Source organism: Sorghum bicolor, chromosome 2 (assembly GCF_000003195.3).
Source record: "Sorghum bicolor cultivar BTx623 chromosome 2, Sorghum_bicolor_NCBIv3, whole genome shotgun sequence".
Taxonomy (NCBI): Eukaryota; Viridiplantae; Streptophyta; class Magnoliopsida; order Poales; family Poaceae; genus Sorghum; species Sorghum bicolor.
The window spans coordinates 75,698,500-75,726,357 of NC_012871.2; the positions used below are offsets into that span (position 1 = coordinate 75,698,500).

General features: G+C 40.0%; 2 protein-coding genes across 3 annotated transcripts; one reads left to right on the plus strand and one right to left on the minus strand.

Annotated features, from left to right (window-relative positions):
- Positions 3,226-8,397, plus strand: LOC8074408 (sodium/hydrogen exchanger 2). Its single transcript, XM_002461123.2, has 14 exons — positions 3,226-3,926; positions 4,055-4,173; positions 4,949-5,046; positions 5,221-5,280; positions 5,377-5,423; positions 5,566-5,760; positions 5,843-5,889; positions 5,998-6,064; positions 6,149-6,249; positions 6,347-6,448; positions 6,543-6,681; positions 6,779-6,841; positions 6,931-7,014; positions 7,589-8,397. Exons 1-14 carry the CDS (start codon positions 3,750-3,752, stop codon positions 7,898-7,900), a joined length of 1,611 nt encoding a protein of 536 aa, XP_002461168.2. The 5' UTR covers positions 3,226-3,749; the 3' UTR covers positions 7,901-8,397.
- LOC8078513 (exocyst complex component SEC8) lies at positions 9,539-27,579 on the minus strand. Of its 2 annotated transcripts, XM_021454750.1 has the most exons (26): positions 27,382-27,579; positions 27,073-27,285; positions 26,685-26,858; positions 25,507-25,611; positions 24,340-24,449; positions 23,614-23,784; positions 22,919-23,051; positions 22,715-22,821; positions 21,759-22,054; positions 21,509-21,672; positions 21,035-21,150; positions 20,070-20,137; positions 19,712-19,824; positions 19,572-19,621; positions 16,855-16,955; positions 15,671-15,783; positions 15,469-15,576; positions 13,803-13,994; positions 13,219-13,304; positions 10,910-11,102; positions 10,748-10,825; positions 10,563-10,664; positions 10,354-10,428; positions 10,116-10,211; positions 9,994-10,043; positions 9,539-9,904 (listed from the first exon to the last, which is right to left on the minus strand). In XM_021454750.1, the coding sequence occupies exons 1-26, from the start codon at positions 27,436-27,438 to the stop codon at positions 9,817-9,819; spliced, it is 3,159 nt and encodes a 1,052-aa protein (XP_021310425.1). In that variant the 5' UTR covers positions 27,439-27,579; the 3' UTR covers positions 9,539-9,816. The 2 variants fall into 2 exon arrangements, with proteins under 2 accessions (XP_021310425.1, XP_021310426.1); XM_021454751.1 differs by lacking the exons at positions 27,073-27,285; positions 27,382-27,579 and adding an exon at positions 26,231-26,611 and having other exon boundaries at positions 9,548-9,904; positions 26,685-26,816.

Sequence of the window (27,858 nt, forward strand, 5' to 3'; positions counted from 1 at the left end):
CTAGGACTAAAAAGTCCTTTAGTATAGGTTAGTAACATATAATATAAAAGGTATATTTTTAGTTCACTGGTGTTATCAACTGAGACTAATATACCTTTTAATCTGAGTATATATGTACTGCTACTAGAGGAGTAATAAGGACTAAGGTGTGCTACTAGAGGACTAATGTTTAGATCCAAAAATATTTTGAATTTTAACACTGTAGTATTTTCGTTTTTATTTGACAAACATTGTCCAATCATAGAGTAACTAGGCTTAAAAGATTTGTCTCGCGATTTACAAATAAACTATGCAATTAGTTTTTGTTTCCATCTATATTTAATGCTCCATGCATGTGCCGCAAGATTCGATGTGACGAAAAATCTTAAAAAGTTTTGGATTTTGGAGGTGAACTAAGGCCTTGTTTAGATCCAGAAACTTTTTGGATTTTGACACTATAGCATTTTTGGTTTTATTTGACAAACATTGTCCAATCATGGAGTAACTAGGCTTAAAAGATTCGTCTTAAATTATGCAATTAATTATCTTTTTTTATCTATATTTAATATTTAATGCATGTGCCGCAAGATTCGATGTAATGAGAAATCTTGTAAAGTTTTAAGTTTTTAGATGCATCTTGTAGGCCAGGTGGGAGCACCGAACCTGGCGAAAAGCCAGGTAAAAACCTTTCCATGCACCATGCACATGCATGTGCCCAGGTCAGGAAAATATTCTAGCTAGAACTAGCTGGTAGCTAGTACATGACAGTATCCTAGTATTCGTTTATTTGTTTTATAAGTTATATTTTTTCTACCAGCTATAAGTGTTTTTTTTCATAATAAATAACCGACTTTTCAGACCAATGAAGTATCTCGGTATGTACAGTACTCCTACGTGCCTGTGCTGGAGTACATCCGTACATGCTACAGCTTGGCCGCAGCACGGCATAATGCTCTGATATACGTATACGTATATTGTACATGGGCGTACTGTCCCTGCGTGTGCCAGTCGTCAACTTATCAGGAGAGCAAGCAAGACTGCCGATTGGATTTCAGATAAGAGAACAAAGTGAATCGGGATTAGTGCAGTAGGAGATCATCAATGATTAAGCCAGCGGAAGAAGGCGTGTCAGGTACAGCCTTTTGATTCCAGTTACCACGTGCATGCCACATGTTATGTTCCAGCAACCAGCATGCAGGAGAGTACCACACTACTGGAATTGCTTGTTCTATAGCTGAGCTCGTGCAGCTTTTTAATAACCATAACGAGCATTGAACGTACTACTAATTTTTTGAAGTCTATTTGGCGAGCTCTCAAAACACCTTACAGTCTGATTTTAGAAGCTCTATTAAACAGATTTTTAGTGTTTATGCTTATCTATTTTCTATTTCACAATCACTATAGGCGTATAGTTTATTCTAGCAAGTCATATATAGAGAAATATTTCCAGTTAGAGAATTTAACTTTTATAGAGAATATTTAGAACAGGAGAGCTATACCAAACAGATCCTTAAAAGGGGTTGCATGTAATGGTCTACAAAATAAAGGAAAGTAGAAACTTCCTTTCTCCAAACGTATTTATGGAGTAGTAGTGACCAAAAGTACCAAACCAACTAACCAAAAATGAACTTTCTTGTGATGAGTTCATGTTTGGACACTGGCTCTTCTCTTATCATTATCAACAACTTGATGCAATCCATCCCATCAACATTCATTGGACCATATAAACTGGTCACGAGTTAGGCCTTATTTAGTTCACCCCAAAAACCAATTTTTTTTTTAAGATTTCTTGTCACATCAAATCTTGCGACACATGCATAAAACATTAAATATAGATATAAATTAAAACTAGCTAATTGTACAGTTTACTTGTAAATTACGATATGAATTTTTTGTGCCTAGTTACTTTATGATTGAAAATTGTTTGATAAATAAAAACAAAAATACTACAGTGTCAAAATCCAAAAAATTTTTGGATATAAACAAGGCTGTATTTTGCAGTCGTAAAAAAAACTCGGGGAGCCAACCGAATGCATGCATGCATGCAGAGGCAGACGACGGAATGCAGAGAACATGCATGGGACTTACGTATACACTTCGTTCGAATTGAAAACGCGGCTCTTCCATCGTTCAAAGGTCAGATTAATTAAGGATCTGCAGCTAGCCAAGAGGTACTAGGATCCAAATCGAATTATTGTTTCCGGACCTGCTTAAACATGATTGATTGTTGCATTCAGATGCAGGCATGCATGCATTTACCATGTGCATTGATTTGTTCTTGTTCCCTCCATTTGTATTTTCTCTTCTCTTCTCTCAGAAAAGGAAAAACATTTTTTGTTACTGTTCTTACACATGTTTGTCATCCATTTCATGATACTTGTACAACTTATCGTGCATTCATGTGCACAAGAAAAGAAAATAAGAAGGTGTGTATGCGAGCATTTGCTTTTGTACCGTGTTTTTTTTAAAAGATAAATTGGTGAAAATTAGATACTGTAATTACTTTGATGGTATATTTTCATGCCACTGATCTAATAATGTATTGGAAATGTAAGGAATCACAATAAAGACGTGCTTTTCATGTCAGCACCGAGAGGGAGCGAATAGAGAATGGTATCCTTAATTTGGAGAACACGATCTCATGATTTAAATGATAGAGATCAAAGGACACACCATCTAGACATTAATTTAGCCATATCACGAACTGGAAACCCTTTTTTATAATTTAAAAATGATTTTAGTAACAAATAAAAAGGTGGTAGAGGGAAGTTACCAGCACCTTTCTCAAAAAAAAAACGAAAAAGGAAAAGAGTGAAGTTAGCTAGCACATGCCAACGTTCACATGAAAAAACAGAAAATGGTTTGGTTTCACATGCGAAAAAGAGAGATAGCGAAAAAGGTCACAAACACAAATATAACATGGAACCATCTTATACAAGCTGTATCTGTATGTATCCATGCAAAATAACTAAAAAAAACATATCATATCATATCATGTTTTGAATCATCTCAAAACTCTGCATAAAAAAATATCCTAAAAAACCACCCGGTTCCTAGCTGCAAGGACGAGTGGCCGCAGCGGATCCACCTGGGCGATCCAGATTGCCACAGCCCCACTGGGTTGTCGTACAGATCAGATCCCCCGCTGCTACCCTCCCAACACCAAACACAGGGATGAACCAATCATGGCCAGCCACGTGCCCACCCCGCCAGCCCCCGGTTCTCTTTAAATACTCGCAGGCAGGCCAACCGAAATCCGAAAGAGCTTCGCGCGAAACCATCCGAGACCTCCAGATTTCCAAGCCGCCTGCCGCCATTCGCGCGACGGTTCCTTCCGCCGCCGCTCGGTCGTCTCTGTCTCTGCTGAATCTTCCCTCCCTCGCCGAACTTTCCGCGGCTTCCCCGGGATTCTTCTTCGCCCGGGAGCGGCGGCGCACGAGGGGAAAGAAAAGTGTCGAATTTTTCTTTTTTTTCTTCTGTTTTCCTTTTTCTCCTCCGCGGGCGCCCTGTCGAGCTCTCTTCCGTTCAGATTCTCCGGTCGCGGCCAGCGTCGTCTATCTCCGGCCGTGGGAGCTTTCCTGGCTTGTTTGGGCGGCCAAAATTAGCCATTCCCCCCTGCAGTAAGTTAAGGCCGGCCGGGCTCGGCTAAACTTCGCGTCTTCTTCTCCGCGGCCGCGCGCGGGGGGGGGGGAGCGAGCGAGGGGATTGGATTCTTCTTCCGGCCGCCTCAGCCTGCCTGCCGGGGCCCGGATTGGAGGAGGGCCGGCGGCATGGGGCTCGGCGTGGTGGCGGAGCTGGTGCGGCTGGGCGTGCTGAGCTCGACCTCGGACCACTCGTCGGTGGTGTCCATCAACCTGTTCGTCGCGCTGCTCTGCGCCTGCATCGTCCTCGGCCATCTCCTGGAGGAGAACCGCTGGGTCAACGAGTCCATCACCGCGCTCATCATCGTAAGCACGCACGCACGCTTCCTTTCTTCGTCTCTCCATAGATGCTCTGCTGCAGCTCCTGCTGTCTCCTTCCCGATGCTCATTATAATGTCTGCTTTTGCTTGTCCGGCTCGGCTTGGCGGCGACAGGGGTTGTGCACCGGCGTGGTGATCCTGCTGACCACCAAGGGGAAGAGCTCGCACATCCTCGTCTTCAGCGAGGACTTCTTCTTCATCTACCTCCTCCCTCCCATCATCTTCAATGCCGGGTAAGCTAAAGGACGACGGCCATTGCTTCCTGCCACATGTTCGGTTTTATTTGTGGAAACAGTTACTAGTAGTATATTTATGAGCTTATTAAGGTTTCCTGGGAATCTCTCTCCCCTGTGTGTGTCCACAGTAGACATGATTGAGTGGAGTGTTGCATGGCTGGTAGCAGGTTTCGATCTTGTTTTTTCTTCTGGGGGCCTAGCTGTCCATCTTACGAATGTCTGGTTCATATACTTGCATGTCGTAAGCATTTTTTTAATTCCACCACTTTCCCCTTTCTGGTAAACATGGCTGTTTTTTTTTCTGTCGTCAGTCTGGAATACGTACCTTACTTGCCAGCTGCCGCCTGCAGCTGCTGATTGGAATTCTTGACCCTTGCTTGATGCTAGTGAGACAATGAAAAAAAAAGTTTTTTTTACTACTGATGAAACGGTAGAATATACTACGCAGTGCTAATCATCTGGCACCTCATGCGGGACCACGAGGGAGTGGTCCTGTTGTTTAGGAATCCTTATCTGATCAGTTTCTAAAACAACCCAAAACCATGGTAGTCTGAACTTGCTGGAGGCTGCGGCATTAAAACCTTGCTCTGAAAGTTACTGATGTAGGACTGAGATTGAAGGGATGCATGCTGTGAATCGTGCAACTCCTTAAGCAGAAACTGAAGGGTCTTTTGAGTCCGTAGTGTAGTGCCAATCCCTTCTAGTTTGATAATTACCTCAGCTTTCCAGTTCTTATACGTATACTCAAGATTCTCACATATTTTCTCACCAGGTTCCAGGTGAAGAAGAAACAATTCTTCCGGAATTTCATGACAATCACATTATTTGGTGCTGTAGGGACAATGATATCCTTCTTCACAATCTCTCTCGGTATGTTCTTTCCAAGCATTATCCTTAATTCTCCCCTTGTGATTTTTGTACTGAGTTGATTTGTAAAACCTGTAACAAAGTTAGTCATATGGTAGGCTGTTGTGTTGTGCTGCTCCACTATGCACTTCCACCTTTTGGCATCTCTGATGTCTGCCACTCAATACTATATTTCAGGTGCAATAGCGATATTCAGCAGAATGAACATTGGAACGTTAGATGTCGGGGATTTTCTCGGTAAGCCATCATTGCGACTTCCACATGATGCACTCCCTATAAATAATGGTGTCACCATGTGGAGCCTCATCTCTTTCTGATCTGTCATAATTGCAGCTATTGGAGCTATCTTTTCTGCAACAGATTCTGTCTGCACACTGCAGGTTTGTTGGAACATCTCATGATCCCTTCATTTTGAAATAGTATCTTTTTCTTAATGAAATTGAAATAGTATCTTGGCTCTTGAGAGGAACCCGGTCCTTACATAGTAATATATTGTACTTGTCATCATTTTGTCGAAAACAGGTCCTCCATCAGGACGAGACGCCCCTTTTGTACAGTCTTGTGTTCGGTGAAGGAGTTGTGAACGATGCCACGTCCGTTGTGCTCTTCAACGCACTCCAGAACTTTGATCTTAACCACATCGATGTAACCGTTGTGCTGAACTTCTTGGGAAACTTCTGTTATTTATTCTTGTCAAGCACCTTACTTGGAGTGTTTGTAAGTCTGATACTCTCACTGTATAACTATCTTGATTGGATCAGTGAACAGTCAAAATTTATGTTCTTTATACCTTTGGCAGTCTGGATTGCTCAGTGCCTACATAATTAAGAAGTTATATATAGGAAGGTGAGTCAAACTAAGAAACACTTACTAGTCAACGATTTTATACACTTTGAAAACATCAATGATATGTTTTCTAAGTATTAACTTGGCTGCTTACTGTGCTGATTTCAGGCATTCCACTGACCGTGAGGTTGCACTTATGATGCTCATGGCTTACCTCTCATATATGTTGGCCGAGGTGCACCTCTGATTAGATGTGGCATGGAAATTCACATTTGTTGTCTTATTTTGTTAACTTACTTTATTTATATGGTATTTGCAGTTGCTAGATCTGAGTGGTATTCTTACTGTATTCTTCTGCGGTATTGTGATGTCCCACTACACTTGGCATAATGTGACAGAGAGCTCAAGAGTTACAACCAAGTAATTATTCCTTGTTATTTTCACTAGTAATGTTCCCACTTTGTTTTTAAAAAAATGAATGCTGACTGAATTTCTTTTGACCTTTTCATTCACTTAGGCATGCCTTTGCAACTTTGTCCTTCATTGCTGAGACTTTTCTCTTCCTTTATGTTGGGATGGATGCCCTCGATATTGAGAAGTGGGAATTTGCCAGTGACATGTACTTCTCACATATAGTTTGATACCTAACTTTAATATATAACGTTCTGTGTTTCTGTTTGCAAAGACTGAAATTTCTTTGTTCCCATGTTCAGCCCGGGCAAATCCATTGGCATAAGCTCGATTTTGTTAGGATTGGTTCTGGTCGGGAGAGCTGCATTTGTTTTCCCATTGTCGTTTTTGTCCAACTTGACAAAGAAGTCTCCATTGGAGAAAATAACATTGAGACAACAAGTGAGTAATTGCTGCATAAATACAACATCTTTCATCTGTTTTTTTGTTTTTGTTTATAAAAGGATCATCTAGTTTGGCTAACTGAATCCTTCGATAGGTTGTAATATGGTGGGCTGGACTGATGAGAGGCGCCGTGTCCATCGCTCTTGCTTACAACAAGGTTTGTGTTCTTCTCCAACTTCGCACCTGCTTCCAATAGAAGGATCTGCCAGTTTCTTCTCCAAGTTTAACTCTTCCTCTTGCATGCAGTTCACAAGATCTGGACACACTCAGCTGCACGGCAATGCGATAATGATCACCAGCACAATCACTGTAGTCCTGTTTAGCACTATGGTGAGTCATCTTGTTCCGATATTCCTTTAATGCAATGTGTCACATTATCATGTAGCATGCCCGTGCCCTGACGAATCTGCATTCTCACCCAAATAATGGATGCCCACCAGTCACCATTGCCCTAACCCAAAAGGCTTCCAAGTCGATTTTTCACATCACACTAGTCACGTCAGGTGTCATGGGAATTAAATCTGGAAGTTTTTAGTGGCAAACAGGACCTTATCCTTTCTAAATAGATTACTGACAGGAAGATGATGTTATGTTCCAAGAACTCACTGCTTAATGAAACACGTGCCTTTGCATGTTCTCGAAAAAAAAAATGTTCCAAGAACTCAATCCGGTCCCCTCGCCCTGTCTGAAGAGACCACCCTACTTTCATTAACTATATTTTTTATAGACATTAGCATGGCTTTCAACATAGCTGAACCAAACCTTTTAGGATTATGATACATGCCATGTAGAATTATACACATACTACATCACCAGATCATTTTTTTACCAACTTGACAATCTGAATGTTTCTGATTTTTTTTAGACAATCTGAATGTTTCTGATATTTTGCAATGACCATCAGGTGTTTGGGATGATGACGAAGCCATTGATCCACCTACTGCTCCCTGCCTCGAGCAACACGGCCCACTCCGAGCCGTCGTCACCCAAGTCCCTGCACTCCCCTCTCCTGACGAGCATGCAGGGCTCCGACCTCGAGGTGCCGTCTGCGCAGATTGTCAGGCCGTCCAGCCTCCGGATGCTCCTCAGCAAGCCGACCCACACGGTGCACTACTACTGGCGCAAGTTCGATGACGCGCTGATGCGGCCCATGTTTGGCGGCCGTGGGTTCGTGCCCTTCTCCCCCGGATCGCCCACTGATCATGCCGGACGGTGAACACTGCCAAAAGAAGCAAAGAGTTTGGCACCAAGAGACGAACAAGACGTGGTTTTGGTGAGTGGAGTTTTTTGGCTGCTAATGGTCAGATGATGATGTTTTTGTGTTGCCGACAACTTCTGATGATGCGTTAGCAATGGCGAGGAGGGGTCAATTGGTTATGAAGAAGAGCAAACCCTGGTAACTGGGGGTATTGAGTTTGTGTATGACAAGGCTGTAAAATTTTGTAGATAAAAACACCCATTTGTAATGTATCTTCTTATTGCATGTAAGCTAGCCGGCCTGTACAACTACTCGTTTTGTCTGGATGACCGAAATTCTGTCAGACACCGGCCAATCCACTTGTATGTGCTGTCCGTTGCCTTGGGAGGCTAGGAGGTGGCCACCTCCACTGTAATTTTAGTTTTCTTTTTCTCTGATTTTGAAATGGGCTTGGTGTGTAAGATGAGCGTCTTTGAAATGAAAGCTGGCCTATGGCCCATTACGATTCTGAGTTATACATTCTTGTTCCTCTCACAAAAAGGGGTCTATACATTCCTGCATGTGTGTGAGAGTTTTTCCACATGTTTTATTGGATGATATAAAACAAAATGAAAAGAGTTTGTCACGAGTTTTATTTGATGATATATAGAAAATAAAAAGGAAAGCGTAGTACAGACCGCAAGACCAGCCCGACCAAAACCCCAGCTAATTTCTAGCGTGTGTAGTATGGCAGTGGCGTGCCTTAAAAAAGGAGTTTCTAATATACTCCCTCCATTCCAAATTATAAATCATTTCAAAAATTTTAAAAAATCAAAGTATTTTTAAGTTTGACCAAAATTATAAAGAGAAATACTAAGGTTTATAACATAGAGTGAGTATACTATAAAAATATAATTAAGAAATCATCTAATGATATTTAATTTGTAGAATGACCAAAATTTTGGTTAAACTTTAAATACTTTAACTCTCCAAGATTTTTAGAATGACTTATAATTTAGAATGTAGGGAATAATATGTAACTTTCTTCGTTTAAGCTATAGATTTTGTACAAATATTGCTAGTCAAAGCTAAAAATAAAAGTTTGCAAACACTAAATCTTGGCACAGGAGAAACTAGTAGAAACGCTAAAGCGAAAAAAAGCACAGATACAACCCAAAAGTGAAATCAGACACGGAAAAAAGAATGAAGAACCCTAACCACAAATCCATGTGACCATGTCACCCTGAAACCTTAGGCCTTGTTCAGTTGCCAAAAATTTTTGCTTCCGAGTACTGTAGCACTTTCATTTGTATTTAATAAAAATTATCCAATCATAAACTAACTAGGCTTAAAAGATTCATCTCGTAAATTATAGACAAACCGTATAATTAGTTTTTGTTTTTGTCTATATTTAATGCTTCATGCAGTTGCCGTAAGATTCGATGTGATGGAGAATCTTAAAAAAATTTTGCAACCTTTTGGAACCTATAAACAAGGCCTAATACCGAGCACAAAATTCAATTAGTACTTCTGCAAGTTTGACTCTTGATGATGCGTGACTTCCGCCATTTTCATGCCATCGTACTTTTATATGAACCATGCCCATTGCCAACCAATTTCCTTTACAAGAGACTGAAAAGTTGATGACTGGCAGCTCGTCCGTGCACCATACAGAAGGATACTGAATTTGATGATGTTATTAATATTGCATCCAGATAGGTAACACATTTACAATAATCAATAATGGAAATTTTATTCAGAACACTACACATTTACAATCAATGATAACTGGTAAGACATACAAAAGAATATATCATCCCACACTAGAAATACAAATGAACAAAATAACTAAAGTAGCAAAAACTAGCTAAAGCTACAGAAGACCGCCGTTTGGTAGCCAAAGCCCACATAAGGCATGACCAATCAAAAATAGCACCATTGTGTTTTAGTTAGATCTAGTGACCCAAAATCTGTGAGATGCGTCGTTCAGCATCCACAGGTATCTCTCTACCCGGCACATTGACCTTTAGAACACTCAGGTATCTGCAGAATGAACATTTTGGACCCAAATGAACACAGTTCAACTATAAACAATAATGTGGTTAAGTGAAAAAAAAAAATGGCAGGCTTACTCTTTAGCAGAAAACAAATATTCATGTTCTGCGATGAATCCAAGCAAAGACTGCAAACATAGCAGTAGTGTAAAAACATTGAAAGACTAGGGTTATGTTACCATAATCTAAGTGACATGTACCTCAAAAGGCAAATTTAATAACTCGTAGAACGTTCGAACGCGATCCAATCTCTGTTGGACTGCTTCACTATCTATTGAAGGTATGGCTGCAAGAGCCTGCAGAGATTTCATTTGCATGAGTGACTAGATATATAGGTCTGTCTTATACTGTCCTAAAGCTGTGACGAACAACAGATGCAGACAGCTATAGCATAATACAGAAGATATAATGTTTATATAATGCTGTCATATAAGTCACCTGTTCTAGAGCTATCGAATTCCTGCATATTTGCTGGACTCCTAACAAGTTGATTGACTTCATTTGAGCAAGTGCCTGGATGAACATACAAATAAGAAATGTAAGTAGGGTATCTCAACATACAAATAAGAAATGTAAGTAGGGTATCTCAATTTACGGTGTAGGCTTAGAACTAAGAACACAAGACTGCAGCTAAAACAATAACAAACCTTTATTGATGCATTAGCAGCAACACTGGAAATCCCACCAAATACGTAATTCCTTTTTGATTCCGTGATATAAGGAGCCATTTCTTCATCCCGTCGTGCAATCTGTTTACATTGGAAGAAGAAGCTTACAATTAACTCGATCCGTTTGCAGCTAAAATAAAAACAAACCTTTATTGGTCGTATACCTGAGTTGTAAGGGAGATAATGAAGTCATCAGGATCTTCAGCATCTTGATCTTCGACGTATTCTCTTTTGGTCATTTCCTGTACGAATTGTGTTGATTGAATTTTTTTTGGCACATAATACATCTAACAGACTGATGCCTAAAGGAACTATAGTGCTACTACCTGCATGTGGTATATCGCCTCTAGTTGCATTTCCAATCTCAATACTCTAACACAATCAATAGATAGCCTTCTGTACTCATTAGCCAGAGATGCAAGACCTTTTGGAATTGCACTAGATGAGCGGGCATGTCGACCATGGCTGTGATTTATGCTCTCTGAAGTGGTTGGTGGACTTATGAATGATTCCCCAAGCCTGAAATTCCTCGATAACCAAAAGTATTACAAATTCATGCAACAACAAATACAATTTTACTTAGTAGTATAAAATGTATAGCCACTGGCAATAATTGTTCTTCACTTAAGCCAAATTTTATTTTAATAGTTTTTTTTGCACGAGATCTGTAGCGTGCACTTTTCTCCAAGTTGGCCCGTGCAGCATTTGTGTCTTTCAGCTAGGTATATACTCAACCAAATTATTCCACAACCAGAATTCATCAACTAAAATGGGTGTCAGTGTTAATGTAAATCAATCAGTATTCGGTATTATCAAAGTGAGGCAAGGAATGCCAATCCAGCTATCAAGACCTCACAAATCTGACATTATTTTACTGAAGAATTTAGGAAGGGACAAGCGTGGTACACTAAGCTAGAAGAGGCTGTAAGAAAAGATATTTAGCAATCATTCACATGACATCCCCATTATGATTGCAGTTACATGACCCCAGTTGTTTAGCCAGCTGGTTACAACTTTAACCAACTGTTAACAGAAAGAGCAGAATTAGGAATTACCACTAATTAACTACAATAGCCACAGAGTAAAACCCAACAGTTATTACAATTGTTCGATGCAAGTAGAATGGTATAGTTTGATCCCAGGCGTTGAACCTCCTCAGGCTTCAAACCAACCTCCACCACAACACCAAGAAGAAAACAGAAAAATAGCAGCAGGGACTGGGAGGAGGGAAGAAAAGGGGGAAATAGAAAAAAACATCGGATTTGGAAAAGCTTATGCAGTTTTGCTCTGTTGCCTCCCCATTCTCTGTACATCGCCAGCTTCTTAATCCTCACTCCCCCGCCCCTAACTGCACTGCCCTCTAATATCTATAGAATGAACCAAACAGACAAGATTGCCTCTACGCAAGGAAGCAAAAGGTGGGCATTGCCTCATTGCTTGGCCCAAGGTCTGTCAGGCCAAAGAGCTTGGAGGTCTAGGAATCTCTGATCTGAAAGATCGGTATTGCACTAAGGGTATGATGGCCATGGCTCAAGAAATCTGAACCTAATAAACCCTGGGCAAGTCTGCCACTTCAAGTAAGCAAGGATGTTGAATGCCTTCTCTCCCTGGCCATTATTACTGAAATTGGTGATGGAGCCAATACCCTTTTTTAGAAGGATAAATGGTTGACTGGTAAGGGCATCCAGGATCTTGCACCCAATCTGTATGCTCTAGTACCAAAAAGAAGGGCAAGCAGACACACTGTGATGGCTGCTCTTGATGAGGAGAAATGGCTAGAAGATATTCAGGGGGAAATATCCGTGCAAGCATTAATGGAATATCTTGAGTGGGATATATTAGAAGGTATGGTACTACAGGAGGGGATCCCTGATGGGCATATTTGGAGATTTTCAGCCTCAGGAGAATATACAGCTAAATCCTCCAATGATGCACTTTTTGAGGGAGCCCTCAGTTTTGCTCCATATGAGCGCATCTGGAAATCTTGGCGCCCCTAAGTGTCACTTGGCTGGTTGCTCACAATCGCTGTTGGACAGCAGACAGGTTGGCTAGGCGAGGTCTTCCTCACCCGGACCTGTTGTCTGCTATGTGATCAGGAGGAAGAGAACATCCAGCACCTCCTCATTGGATGTGTGTTTGCAAGACAATTCTGGTACGGTCTTGCAGCACTTGCCCCGCAGCCAGTCGATTCCTCCTTTAATGCTTGGTGGGATAAGGCGGTCTTGACAGTAAGCGGAGATGCGTGAAAGGGATTGAATTCCCTCATCATCCTAGGCGCCTGGATCATCTGGAAGCATCAAAATGACTGTGTCTTCAATGGAGCTACCCCTAGACTGTATACGGCTTTAAACCTTGCTCGGGAGGAAGCCCTTTTATGGTCTATAGCTGGTGCTAAGGGACTGTCCCTGCACACAGCTCGGGATGATGGTTAGATGGTCTCTGGTCAGGTCTTTCGCCTTAGCCATAGGTGATTAGTTTCAGTAAGAGGGTGTGTGTGTTTGTGTGTGTGTTTGGGTCTCTGTATGACTCCTTTCTCTACTATTAATACAATGATACACAGTTCTGCGTATTCGAGAAAAAAAAACTGGTTATTACAATAGGTGATGCTTTAAAATACTGTAAATAATAAAATTACCTTTCAACTGAATCAGCTAAATATTCCAATGAGTCACTAAGAGAAGCCAACAATATCAGTTTCTGGTCATCATGGATCAAGTTTTCCTGCATAGACAAGTACACGAACAGAAGTTACAAGCAGCAACACAGAGTATCTTACAAATTGATAACTAACATCAGATTGTCAGTGTAAGGCATTAAACAACATCCCATTTTCCGGTATGTACATTGACCTTAATTTTCTATTTGGGTGTTGTATCGATTTATTTAAAGTCCTAATGATAAAAAAAAATGAACATAGTACACCACTTGAGCCAAACTAAAACAAAACAGGCTTATATTGATTCTATATTGGGCTGTAACACATATAAATACTAGATCTTTATTTTCAACGCAAATATAAACCAGGTCTTTACATTTACATTATTAAGTTTTGCAAAGACGATCAAGAAATTGTGACTAAAGAATCTTGAAGAATGCCAACATGGTTGATCATTGATTCAAATGGAATATCAAAAAAATTCAAAATAAAACAAATATAGGAGTAGAACTTATCAACACAAACTAAAAGTATTCAGCAGATTTGTAAATAATAAAAGGTACCTGTTTTATTGGGCACATATCTAATAAGAGATCACTTAGTTCAATCTCTACTTCGACTGCCTCTGCATCTGTTACATTGTTATCATGTTCACTAGTAGAATTTTGCAAAGAAATGTTTGCTGGTTCCAGGCGCATTAAACTCTCAACATCATTCCTTGAAAGGAGAATATAACTTTGCTTTTCAAGGACAGCCTGAAATTTTCACATACAATACAAGAATCAAGAACTCTGCAAGAGACACAAGAAAACAGTGTACTAATGTGTAGGGGCGATAACAATTGGAGTCCATCTGTGTCTCAAACCACTTTCAGATTTTTATTCTCAAAATTGAAATAAAAAGATAATGCCACAAATAGAACTATCAGAAATATCAGAAGTGGAACTGGCAGAGTTGAAATATGCCAACTCAAGGCAGAGTCTGCTAGCTCAGTTGGCATAATGTATCACTTTGTTTTCCTTGATCGGGCAGGAGAGCTGCATGTCATTGTTTTAAAAAAGTACATGGCCGTCCGATTGCATAATATATCTCACATTTAAATTTGGAAAATATATCTACATCCCTAAATGTATCTCACATTTACATTTGGGTAAATATATCTATGTCGCTAAAAAGGGACAACACCAGAATATCGAAGATTATTTTCTACTATAATACATTTATAGAAGCCAACAAATTTATGAGACTTTGAAAGTATTTTTCAAGACAAATCATATGATTTTCACGTTGGAGAAAGTATTTATGGCTGCTGGCCTTGCTGGAGTAGTTAATGGGTGAATGTATTAAGTAGTCAAAATGCCATGAACAGTAAATCCTGGACGTCTACAAAACAAGTTATGTAGTTTAGGGCCTAAAATCATGAATAAAACGCTAGACAGTTTAAGCAGTCAATGATCGTCAAAAAGCAATGTGAACATCAGAATTATGCATGGCATGAACATCACAATTACACATTACATAAAAAGCTGTAGATGTTGGATATATGCGCTCATCCAAATGACATCTTGGCAATGGCAAGCAAAATGAGGAAGGATCAGCAGTAGGGCAATATCTGATACGATAGTTATTCAATAATATTGCTTGATGAATATCATTTAACGAATTAATTTGTGGACAGAATGTAAGACTAAAGTTAACATTCTACCTTCTGGAAGCTGTGCCTTAGATTTTTCTTGAAAAGCATAGTACGCAACTACGGGAAATATAAATCTATTTAAGTATGTATTTATATACCACTACAGTACAAAAAGTTTAACCAGTCTAAACAACGGTAGATATTGGGGTGATCGACTATCTAGCATGTGATGTCTAGGAAAACACTGTGGTCAGTTTTGTTAATTTTGGCCTTCTGCATTTTTAGGTCCCCCTGCTAATATATTACATATCTTTAAAGTTTGGCATCTTTTTATACATTTCCCTATGTATCTGTTGCCATCCCCTTACATTTCTCTCTCCTCACCCATGTGCCTATTGACCATCTGTCACTAGAAATTTATGTTCTTCTACAGTTCACTGCTTTTTGCATCATCCAACATCAATGTGCCTGGCCACAAGGTCTCAAGACCTAACTCCTATGATCTTGATCTCAATTACATATGTTTCTAAAAAAATATATATTTAATTCTCTGATCGTGGATGCAATAAAATTCATTTAAGTGTGTTGAATACCTCCATATATGATGCACGACATCTCTCATGAGCACGTTCTAAAAATGTGCGTACATACTCCACGAGCTCAGTCGCATAGTTTGGCATCAATTGAACCCATCCAAGAACCTAGGAAGAAAAATAAGGAATTGCAACAAATAAATATAATCAAAATTAGAAGGAAAGCCAAGATTTTTTTTGGGTGAGTGGGCGGGGAAGCTACCTCTTTGGCTATTATATCAACGGCAAGAAGCCCTTGAAGCACAGGGCGTCCAAGTTCCACCGATGAACTATACGCTAAGGTTGCATTTACACGTGGTCTAAATGCTGCTGGGCCTATCAAAGGATGCAAGGTAATAAAGTTGTACAAATATATGAGAAAGCATGTAATAATATTTTTTGCAGTCATTATTAACAAGTCTTTGAACTCAATTGTCCATTTCTTCCCCAGACGGGTAGGGTCAGAACAATACAGTAACAGCCCATTCGCTGTTTAATGGTCCAGCAACAATAATAAAACAAACGTATAATATGTTTTTTCATATATGTAATTTTGAAGACTAAGCAATTTCCAACGAAAGTTACATTGATGTAGTTTTAAGAAACATGTGTATAACAAAAAAAATACATGTGTAAGGGCTGATAAGTTTAATGGCAGAGCCAGATTAACCTTGTAAGTGGACCAGCTGATATATCAAATAAATGGCATGCTAATTTGAAAAGATTTTTGGTTTTTGATTCCTCTCAATCTCTCTTCCAATCCTGGTACTTTGCTCTTTTTGTTGTTTTAGTTACGTATCACTTTCCTTAAAACTAATACCATATCATTACATGCATCGATATGTTTATTAAAACAATTTGACTAACATATCAAGTATTATGGGCGCCAAAAAATCTACAAAGATATCTGTGGGCAACAAATTGCTTTTGGACTTCATAATATCCAGTAACCAATTGATGATTCAAGGTTTCAAAATGGGTCAGCCCATCCCGTACTTTGAGGCACGTATTAGTTAAGGTACCAGGTTATTATGACTACAACAAGCTCAGCGTTGTATTGGTTCTAGAACTAGAAATTTAGACAGTTAACAGATGCCAAGGGCACTACATAGGATGCATGAGAAAACATGAGTCTGAGCCAAAACCAATGTGGTATTAATGCTTGCATCATTTGGTTAGCAGTTACCCCAGTCCATGAACACTAGCTACCTTGATCAGTCACACATACCACAGGCACTATGTGCTTGGAGGAAAAAGATTTCACAATACAACTATTCACACCTAACTATAGGGGAAAAATCAACTTTCAACTTCTTGGATTTCACAGTATTAGGACTGTTTGCACCCTAGGAACCCAAAAAAATTTGAAGTTCTGTGGACAGGCTCAAAGTTCCCGTGTTGACTTACTGGATATGGCCTGCTGAACACATTTTCGGTAATCTACAAATATTGCTGGCAAGAAGTGCTCCTTCAGAAAGTTATTCACAAAAGCCAATAACCCATCACTCCTGCACATGTTCAAAAGCAATAGTAAATAAACATGGTCTAGTTATAAATCTTCCAACAGAGAGAATCAATTTTCAGGAAAAAGATGTAGGGCTTAACATGCTTCATTCCTCCAAATCATGCATATCTGCTATTAGGTAGAAATAATGACTTTGTTTTGGAACAAAGTCAATCCCGAGAACTAGTTACATTGTGACTGTCATAACTTATGGCCACAGATACAAGAGCAACAAGTGCCTCATAGAGTTATATCCTACTACCTGGAAGTAAGAAGTGCTGATATTATCTGAAGAACAAATTTTATTCAACGGTTCAATGGCAGATTAGTACCTTCTTTCACTTATATCATCTTTGTTGGTAATTTTCTTATTGAGTTTCATCTCTAGCCTACCCAACTTATTTGAGGACAAAACGGTTTTAGCATTATTCTTCTTATTGTTTAAGTAGCAGTAACTGATGGCATGATGGCTACCTGGTATTTTGCATATGTTCTAAATAGGTCTTAACCATCAAATATTACACAGGTCAATCTACAACAAAAAACAACAGACAGTTGAGACGACCATGAACAAGGTCAGATGTAAATACACTAGCTGCCACCAATGTTATTAAGTCATTGAATTGTTTATCAGCTACCCAGGCAGTAACTAAGCACCGACTGGAGAATATGACTTGTCTTGAGGGCCTAGTTGCATGGCCAGCAGGCCAGGTGATTAGTTGTGACTAATTATATGACTATTCATCATACAAAAAGACATGGGCTCTTGGAGAGTTAACCCTAGAGGTTATGTATGTTAGTACATCAAAACATCTGTAGGAATGCGGTTAGATGGCAATGATTCAAGTAGAATGGCACTAGGTGAAGGAGGGCACTGGTTCTAGGAGGAATAGATATACAAAGTCAGTCAGAGAAGAGACGAAAGCAGGGTACAAGGAGAAGAGGCTTGCTATTTATTTCACACACAAACCTAAACCAAAAGACAAACTAGCAGCCTCCTCTTATGATCAGTGTCACCGCTAGTAAACATGAGCTAACTGAGATGTTCTTGGCAAAAGAGCTTCTAACAAATCTTTAGCTAATCTGAGCTAACCTGATATATCAAATCTGAACTAACCTATGTGATGCACATATGCTGCTAGTTCACCTTGCTGTTAACAGCCTGCAGGTCAGGTGACCAGTCACCAGCAGGCCAGTCAGCCATAATGTGCACATTACGCCTTGGAACTCCCACCACAGCCCACAAGCACACCATGCGACATGAGGTAAAGAATGAGAACCACTGGATGCTGCATCCATCCACTGCCATCCCTGCTTCACTGATGTCAGTGGCTGTAATGCCCATCACCCGGTTTGCACATGGTTGCTGCCCTGATGTCCTCAAGGTCAAGTCCAAGTAAAATCACAGATCCTCCTCTAAATTTGTTCTGTTGTTCTCTGTTATGTGCAACTTAGCAGCAGTAAGGCCTTGTTTAGTTGGCAAAATTTTGGGATTTTGGGTACTGTAGCACTTTCGTTTGTTTGTGGTAAATATTGTCCAATCATAAACTAATTAGGGTCAAAAGATTCATCTCGTGATTTACAGGCAAACTGTGTAATTAGTTTTTGTTTTCGTCTAAATTTAATACTCCAAGCATGTGCCGCAAGATTCGATGTGACGGGGAATCTTGAAATTTTTTGCGAACTAAACAAGGCCTAACACAGTATGGCAGACAAGTCGGTCATAATCACAACTAGCCAGTCCACTAGCAACTTGATTCGACTTTATGACTTAAAAACCATGCCCAGCACTTGTGGCCAAATTATTCCCAGATTCGAAAAAACATTAATTAATAAATAAGCTTCCAAGGAAATAAGTTCCACCAAACTTTCTTCTTCTTTACAAGTAATAACCTCCTCCAGTTTTGGTTAACATAAAAAGTTGTGTTCTGCACATTCTATATGTTATATGGACTTTAAGAACAGTGTTCAACAAGGTGCTCTTCCTCGGTCGCCTCAGCGCTGGGCGGAGGGGTACCGCCTTGCCTAGAGGGGTAGGCGGTAGGCGGTGCCAGCCTATCGGCGGCGCTATGCGCGCAGATCCACCTAAGGCAGGGATGTGTGCGGGCGACGTAGACGTTGACTGCGGTGGGGGAGGAAAGGACATCGGGCAGAGGTCGCCGCCTCACCGGTGGGGGAGGAGATTTGTGGTAATGAGCCATAGTTGAATACTGAGATGACATACCTATGTTCCGATTGCTATGTAGGTAAATAAAACAAACAAAAAGCCTCCTGCGATTGTGCTTGGTACAAAGGCCTTAAACTATTCGAAGGTGGCTCTAAATTAGCTGCACAAATGAACCTTATGCTTATTGAAGAACTCCAGAAACAGCTTTTCTAGACCTTAGCCAATGGCAGCTTTAACTCCAAGCTCTTGATCCTCCAAAGACAACTCTCTTAGGTTTTGACCAATCTTACTACTCTCTTGTACCTTGTCATTCCTTACAAATTTCATAATAGCTAGAATGCTCGAACAAGGCAGCATGGATTTATCACAACTAGCTGTAGATTTATGAAAGGCAAAAGTAATTTTAGATTTCAAAGTCAATGTAAATTAAAGTTAGGAGATCTGACACAATACCCAAGTTGCGAGTACTTCTGAGGCAACATCAACCCTATTTTATTCATAAACTGCAAAAAAAAAATCCCCATGAACAACATAATAATGAATTAATGATAATGTGAGACACATATAAAACAGACAACTACAAGACAGGTCACCTCAAAGACAGGACGGTAAACAGACGCAGCTAGGAAAATTCCTTGGTCAGGTATGACACTTGCTGTTCCATACCCTTCTTGAGGCACATTGGAATTTCTTCGCCATCCTTGACCTGTGGTAGATTAAAAATTGAACATACATGGCATAAATATAAATTTAATAGCAAACACACAAAACCAAGTAAAAACAATAATCAGCCAAGATGCGTGACTCATGTTGAAAAATGTAAAAATAAAGCAAGCAGAAAAAATTAAGTACTAGTCACAACATATTACCAACAGACAAATCCAACAAAAGCTTGACGAGAAACAAGATTTCGTCCAAATGATGCATAATAAGGTGGTCATCAGTACATACCTTCATTTGGCACTGGGGTTGCTGCATCAGTAATGCGGAAAGCGAAAGAAAGGCCTTCAGATCCATCCCTGCAGGAAGAATGTTTCGTGATACAGTGATGTTAAAAAGAGAAGGAAACACAAAGGCTAGAGATATATTTGTATTACTAAAGAAAATATCAGTTTTCGTGTTTAAATTATTTTCTTGACAACAGGCAAATTGAAATTATCTAAGCCATCAAACTAGAACCGATAGATATGATTCAAAGTTGGATCTTCTCCAAAATAAAGCACTAGACATGAAGTAAATGAATAGCCACACAAGCTCTCACTGAGCGAGTGACAGTATTGTAACCTGCAACAAGATGGCCTGTGCCACATGCTAGAGTCAAGCATTGTGGATACAAATAGTCCTATGAAATGGCAACTGTATTCATCACTAAAGTGAGTTTTTTTTCTCATAATATACTCTCCACACTCACCTCAAACAAACAAAAGTGAAGCAACCAGAAGCATGTTTTTGCTGATAAGAAATAAATGTAATCAGCTAATTGTTTCTTCACAAGTTCAGTCCTCTTACTCTTTAAATCAGTAAATGTAGTCAAGCTTCGATGTTCTACTCCAATAGAAAATTTAGCGGGAGCAACGAAAAGATGTCAAATAAGTGAAGCATTACAGATCATATAACCAACACATGTGTCTATTGCTTATGAACCAACATATGCAAAGAAAGCTATAGCCTGCCAAAATACTATCAATATTGAACCCTGTATGCATGAGATTTGTATGCAATTTAAACTTAGAAAAAATAGCGCTTAAGTATGAAAAAAGGAACAGCTGCATGCGAACGGCACATTATATAAGTAAACAGATCAACATTCATTGCTAAGGACATTACATAACAAAATTGACTCGATTACAATATTGTGAATATGCAAGTAAATTATAGTGATCCATGTAGAAGGCCACTCATAGGCGAATACTTGCCTCTTTTCCTTCACTGGATCCTTATTTGCAAGCCTAGCTGTCTGGACAGCTGCATCAGCAGTAGCAGCTTCTGGAGTTGCCCGCAAAATTTCACACAGAAGTTGCTGGCATTCACTCTAACCAAAAAGAAACACAGGTGAGAAAGGAAGGCATAAGAATTCAAAGCGAACACTACAAATGGCAGGACTATACATTTCATTGCACAAGGCAGAACATGATTATAACCCACACTTCTGATTAACAGGCTCATTACATCAAACCTTTCCAAATAAAAAAGCATGACAATATACCAAATTCCAAAACATGAATGGATGCATGTGCTTTTTTTCTCAGACATAATGTATGGATTGGCTTTTTTTCTCAGACATAAGGAAGGAGAGCTGTAAGTCATTTCATTAAGAGAGAGTACGAAATGTATGGATTGGATATTAAAAAAAGCAGATCACATTAAAAATGGTAGGCAGGTAGGGATACCTGCACGACTGATAGAGAGAATGCAACACTGAAACCCCCAGTAGCTTGGGAAGATTCGGAGTCTGGATTCCAGCTTGCATCCCCATTTGCAATATGAGGTGTGTTTACGTTATCAACCTCTGTCGATTTTTGTTCAAGAAGCTCTCCAACAATAATATGGTTCTCTGACAAGTAAAATAAATTTTAATGTTTGCAAATCAATAAGATACAGGTTTGTATGAAACCAAATTAGCTGATACTTAGCACCTACCAAGTATCTCCACAAGACATTCAAATATTGATTTAAGAAGTTGAGTAGCTGCACGCTGAGCATCTCCTGTGGGTGCCATAGCTGGCGAAATGGGACTGACAACTAGTTGTGCTGCCATTACAGATGCGCCACTCTTTGTTTTCTGTTTGAGCATTTGGAACTGGGGAATGGGTCCATTTGAATGCAACACATCATACATTTTTGCAGCTTTGTCTATACTGGATTTTGAAGCCTCTTCAGAATATGCTTTAATCTTTGAAGTGATAACATCATGGATTGTAGGGCGTACTCGTTGGCTGTCATGAAAATGCGACTAATTAAAAAAAAGCCCAAAAGTTAAAGTGAAAATCAAAATAGCACATACAAGATTATCTTCCTATAAACCACAAAATGGACTTCTAAAGAAATCTTTGTAACATGAATAAACAACATGTTCTTGTCATGGGTTAAAATACAAACATGTCAGGTAGTTCTAATTATATCTAGAAGAAGGGAGGGAAGGGAGTTTGTTCTGGTGCAGAGGTACAAATTAATAAGGATGATCTAGTTCTCTGGAAGAAATTTATATGATAACCGTTCATGACAATGTTAAGGCCCAGCCATGGGCTGTGCTAGATCATGCAGAACCTTCTAGGATCAGTAGATTAGAGAGTATTTCAATAAACGATTTGTTAGGAAAATGGTTTGATAAGTTAGGAAGTAGAGGATTATGTTTATAAAATCCCATCTATAGGGTGGCTTAAGTGCCAAGTTGAGTCTCTATAAGAGGACGATAGAAAGGATTTCCAACTCCCTCCAGCATTACTGTTCATCACAGACACTGTTGTAGCCCTTCCTAAGCTGCTGCTGCCCTCTTCCTCTCCCTTTCCCTATCCAATAAATCTAAACCCATAACAGATAAACACAGAGCTTATTCTTCTGTAAGAAAAATGAAAAACAGATGGGACGAGAAATACCATATCACAGCTCCTGCAGCTGCAACCTTTCCAAGCATGGATAAGCATTGTACCAATGTTCTCAGGTACTTCACATTAAGGGGGGCATCTGCCTTTATCATTGATTCCTAAAGAAGCATTCAAAATAAATAAAAATAAGTGAAGGAACTTGACAGGAAACCATTACACCACCGTGGATTTAGAAGCAAAGACAATAAGACATACAAGAAACTCATCTGGTGTAGCACAGGAAAGAAAAATTGGGATTTCACGAGAAAAACTTTTCGAATCCTTCCGAGTGTGTCCATCACTTTCACTCATGTCTAAGCTATTATCATCTGGGCCATCAAATGAAGAGCTGAAAAAAAGCAGAGACACAAGTTGGTAATGTATTCCATTCATTCAGGAAAGGACCATAATTACTGAAATACAGTAGTATGATATGAATGCCACAAATTCTTAACATAACTCATGGAAGGAAAGATCACGCAATAGCTTATGTCTAAAATAACTATATGCATCTGTTTATAGGCATGATATTGTGCTGGGATTAACTAGATGTAAGCTGAAGTGTTTTGATGATCAATCACCCTGAATAAGTATTACTATGAAGCATATAATGTTCACAACTTCACATCAAGCACATATTCATCATATCATAGATACCTCTACTTGCTAACAAAGTTGCCATATACTTTTGGGCATTTGACAAAATCTCCAAAAGAAAACTTTTACCACGAATTTTTTATAGTAATATACTTTTATAACTTAAGAAAATTGCAATACTGTGTGTCTAATCTTTATATTTAATATTCATGACAAACTGCAATTTTTTGGTCATTTATCACCTTTAAAATGTTTTGATTGGAAGCCGCCAGAGTGAAATGCTAGATCTAGAAAGAGTAGGAAGTTGAACATACCCTCCATCAACAGAACTAACTTTTGGAAACCCATCTACTGGGCCACCAATGTGATTGTCACCTTTAATTGATCTAGTTCTCCTTGAAAGAGGTTGCATGCTATTTACCAAGCGCCCAGCAGCTGTATTAGTCAGTACTTCCTCACTGTCAACCATACTTAAAGTCGCAGAGCTGCAGAGAAAATCTTGGAAAGTGAACAATTGTTGATCAATGATGGAATCAAAGCAGTGGACATGACGCATATTATTTACCACTACCAAAGGAGTTACCAAGAAATCACATCAAAATGAGATTCAGTGCAGAACAGTCACCAGTGCCAAAATCATTATACTTAAGTAAATATGTGATATGCCATAGAAAGCATGTAATATATTCCCTCCATTCATTTATCTTCATCGTTTTAGCCTTCGGTGCAATGACCAAGGAGCAGAGCAAAAGCACTCACTTTGCATTTAATCATCTCGGGTTGAGCGCACATGAGGAGTCACAGACAAGGAACAACCAATGAGCAGCAAAGAGGCAATAAATGTAGGCAAGTGGTAGCCAACGGCAACAAGGGGGCAATAAATGTAGGCAAGTCCCAAGCTAATATGAAGGAGATTTTGAATAAAAAGTTTTTGCTTAGATGAAGGAGATAAATGAATGGAGGAGTAAAAAAGAAGCAGCTACAGAAACAACTGAGAATTGAGATCATCAAAGAGAAGGCCAGAAGAAATAAAAGCATACCTATATTCACCATTGTTGTACAAATGGCCATGCAACTCTTCCAAAATTTTGTAAAATAGTACTCCTCGCAGCTTTGTTAGATCAGAACGAACATCTTGAAGAGCACCTACCTTTAAATTTTTGTTAGCTTGTGACAGAAGATTACAAAAATGTTTGCTAGCTCATGATAGGCTACACAGTTGTCTTGAGCCACATGCCATATAAGGATGGACAACCAACCCGAAGGACATAGAATAATGACATAGTAACTAACAAAACCTATAAAATATGTTCTGTCATCACTCTAGGAACTAAATGCGCAAGTGCTTAAATCTATTTAATAACCACAAATGCTGCTGATCTAAAGTTTTAACAAAGTCATCAATATATGTCCATCAAATTAAACCATGCGTAATAACAACTACCAATCCGAGTTAGATTTTGGCAAACCTTTATCCAGTTGTCAGAGAAAATCTATAGAATTCTTACTAACTTGCATTTTGCAATACTCATCATTTTCATCAGGTCTAACTACTAAGACTAGCTAGGTACCCAATGCATTTACCCATTCATCAGAAAGGGCACTGCAAAAGGGGCTCCTCAGTCACAAATGAGAAACACAGCCTAACAGCAAATTTGGATCCTGGACATTTGCTGAGTTGAATGTCCAAGTACAAATTTTGCATTCGCAGATGATGATTAAACTGACGTTTTAACATAAATACTCTGGAACCTATGAGTTCATGTACTGATCCATACTTACTCCGTCTTTCCTAAAAAGAGTGTCGCTATGGAGTTCGTGCTGGTCAAACTCTTAAGTTTGATTAGGTTTGCAGAAAATATTAGCAACATTTGTATCTTTAAATAAGTTTATTATGAAAATATATTCAACGATTCATCTAAAGATGCTAATTATACACCATAAATATTATATATATTTGGTCAAACTTGAAAATGTTTGACTTCTCGGGAAGTGAGAATGACACTCTTTATGGGGACGGAGGGAGTAGCTGTTACAATGCAATGACAGCACAAGTGCAGTTTAGCATTTTGTTGGATTAAAGCAAAGCATACAATATATGTAAACCTTAACTGAAAGGTACATGCAAGGTAAACACAAGATAACCCTCACCCAAATTTTCAGAAAGGTAAAGCATGAAACAAATTATGATTGGTGTAGCGACTAACCGCTTGAAGGCCTTCTCGTTCCAGTATCAGCACTGATTGGACGTGCAATTGCACTGCAGCATACAGCTGCTTCTCTGCCATTAAGTTCTCAATTCGAGCAGGAACCTGCGATATTCGCCATGTTAGCAGAGAATAACTAACTCGAGTTTATGACACAATTCAGGTTGAAAGTAGATCGAATGGTGTAAATAGCTCGAGAACAAATTGTATGATTAAAACTAATTCTAATTGTTCTAGATTTTTTTCACCAGATGTTTACCTCTGGGCTCTGAATTTTTCAAGCTGAGCCTATTGGCCAACTTTTGTACGAGGCATTATAATTAATGAGGCATGTGCATTCGAGAAGGAAAAATATATGAGGCATTATATGAAGGCTGAGCTCAAGCTCCAGTAATGCTTTTATATAAGGTTTTACAAATGTGAAGTTTTTTAGCTTTCTTGAGCCAAGCTCGAACATCACAACCTTTGGCTGAGCCAAGGCTAGGCCCATTTCTAAGCTCAAAAGTCAACTTGGGATTGGCTTGAACCAAAGCATGACCTATGTCAAGAAGCACATGCATCATGCTGAAAAGTGGCTTTCAAGGCCCAATTGTCATTCATATTGCCTTTGACCCTAGAATTTGTGTGTCTCATTAAAAACTTGTTCGTACGATTTCAAGCCTGTTTTTAGGATGTTCTCAAGATATGATCAAAACAACTATGCGCTTCAAAAGACCACACTCAACTTAGAAACTTTGCCGCGGATCTTTAACAGAAGGGAAGTCAAACCATAATCCATAAACCATTGGATTCTGCAAGAACACCTTGGAGAATATGTATCAGACACATATTCACAGCATGGTTACTAAATTCACCTACTTAGATTATGCAAGTAGTCCAAGGTGGAAAGGTTAGCTGTTCAGCATGAAATTTACTATTTTACTCGCATGTGTACAATATTATAATGGCACCATGCACGATCTCCTAGACTTCACCTTCCCATAAATGATTGAAATTGGTTCATACTTTCTTACTGTCAACATTTGGATACTAGCTTACTCACAGAGCGCTACAGCAAGACAGTTCCGCCAGCCAAAATTTGGATAGGCCAACGGCCAATTGGGGCCTAGAACCAAAACATGCTCATGATCTTGTCGGCAAGAGCACATAATCGAAAGAGATGAAGCTTACACACTGACCTTGGCAACATCCTCGACCTGATCCAAAAGGGAGAGCACATGACGCAGTGTGAGGGAGCGGTACCACAGCTGGCCAAGGTGCTTATTCTTCCTGCCAAGCAGCTTTTTGGCCTCCTCCATCTCCCCCTTGAGTCCGGTAATGCTGTCTGCAGACTCACTGAACAACCGCAGGATCTGTTGCCACGGCACGTGAATCAAGAGGAAAATGTAAATTAAACCAACAGCTTATTCAACTACGGTGCATGATTGAAGAGGAAAATGAAAATTAAACCAACAGCTCCACGAGGTATGATCACTTCAGGTGCACGCGGCTGAACGGTTCGTCATCAGGGAAATAAATGAAACAAAACAAAAGGGATCCCTGGGTGATGGGCGGACCGCGACGAACCTGGGAGTAATTCTGGATGGCCTTGTTGAAACCATGGTGGTAGGCGTGGACGACCTCGTCGACGACATCCTCGATGAGATCGCTCTGCTCCTTGAGGAACTGGATCTCGCCCTCGCGGTCCTTGGATGTGAGGATGTGCACGACGTGCGGCAGCGAGTCGAACCGCGCGGCCGCCCAGCTCTCGTCGATCCGCAACAGGCCTTCCTTGAGGTACTGAGCCCCCGGCCCGAGACGACGAGAATTAGCATTTCCGACGATCACAGTTCCGAGACGCGAGGAACGACGGTGGGGAAGCGAGAGGGTACTTACGGATTTGTCGGCCGGGATGGGGAGGCCATCGAAGATGCCCCGGCGGCCTCGGCTCATCGTGCTGGAGGACAACGGCGGAAGCGGAGGAGCTGGGTGGCCGTCGCGCGGTCGCGGCGTCGCCTCCCAAGGAGATCCAGCCGGCGGTGGGGAACGGTCGGTTGGCGACCGCGTCAGCACAGCTGGTGTGTGTATGGTGATGGTGGTGGTCCAGGTCCACAACCACAAGCAGAGCCAGAGGCTTCGTCACTGCGGTCAGCAACAAGGAGCAGACGGGCCGTTCGGCCCAGTGTGCGTGTGTCCGGCCCACGGTAGCCCAGAACTGAGAAGGGGTGACAAATGGGTAGTAGTAGGCCCATTCGGAGGATGGTGCGACTGTGGGAGAGGATCACGATTCAGGAACAGGAAGTGTTTGGTTCGAGGTAGCATTTCGTTTTATTTAACAATTAATATTTAACTATAAATTAATTTGGTTTAAAA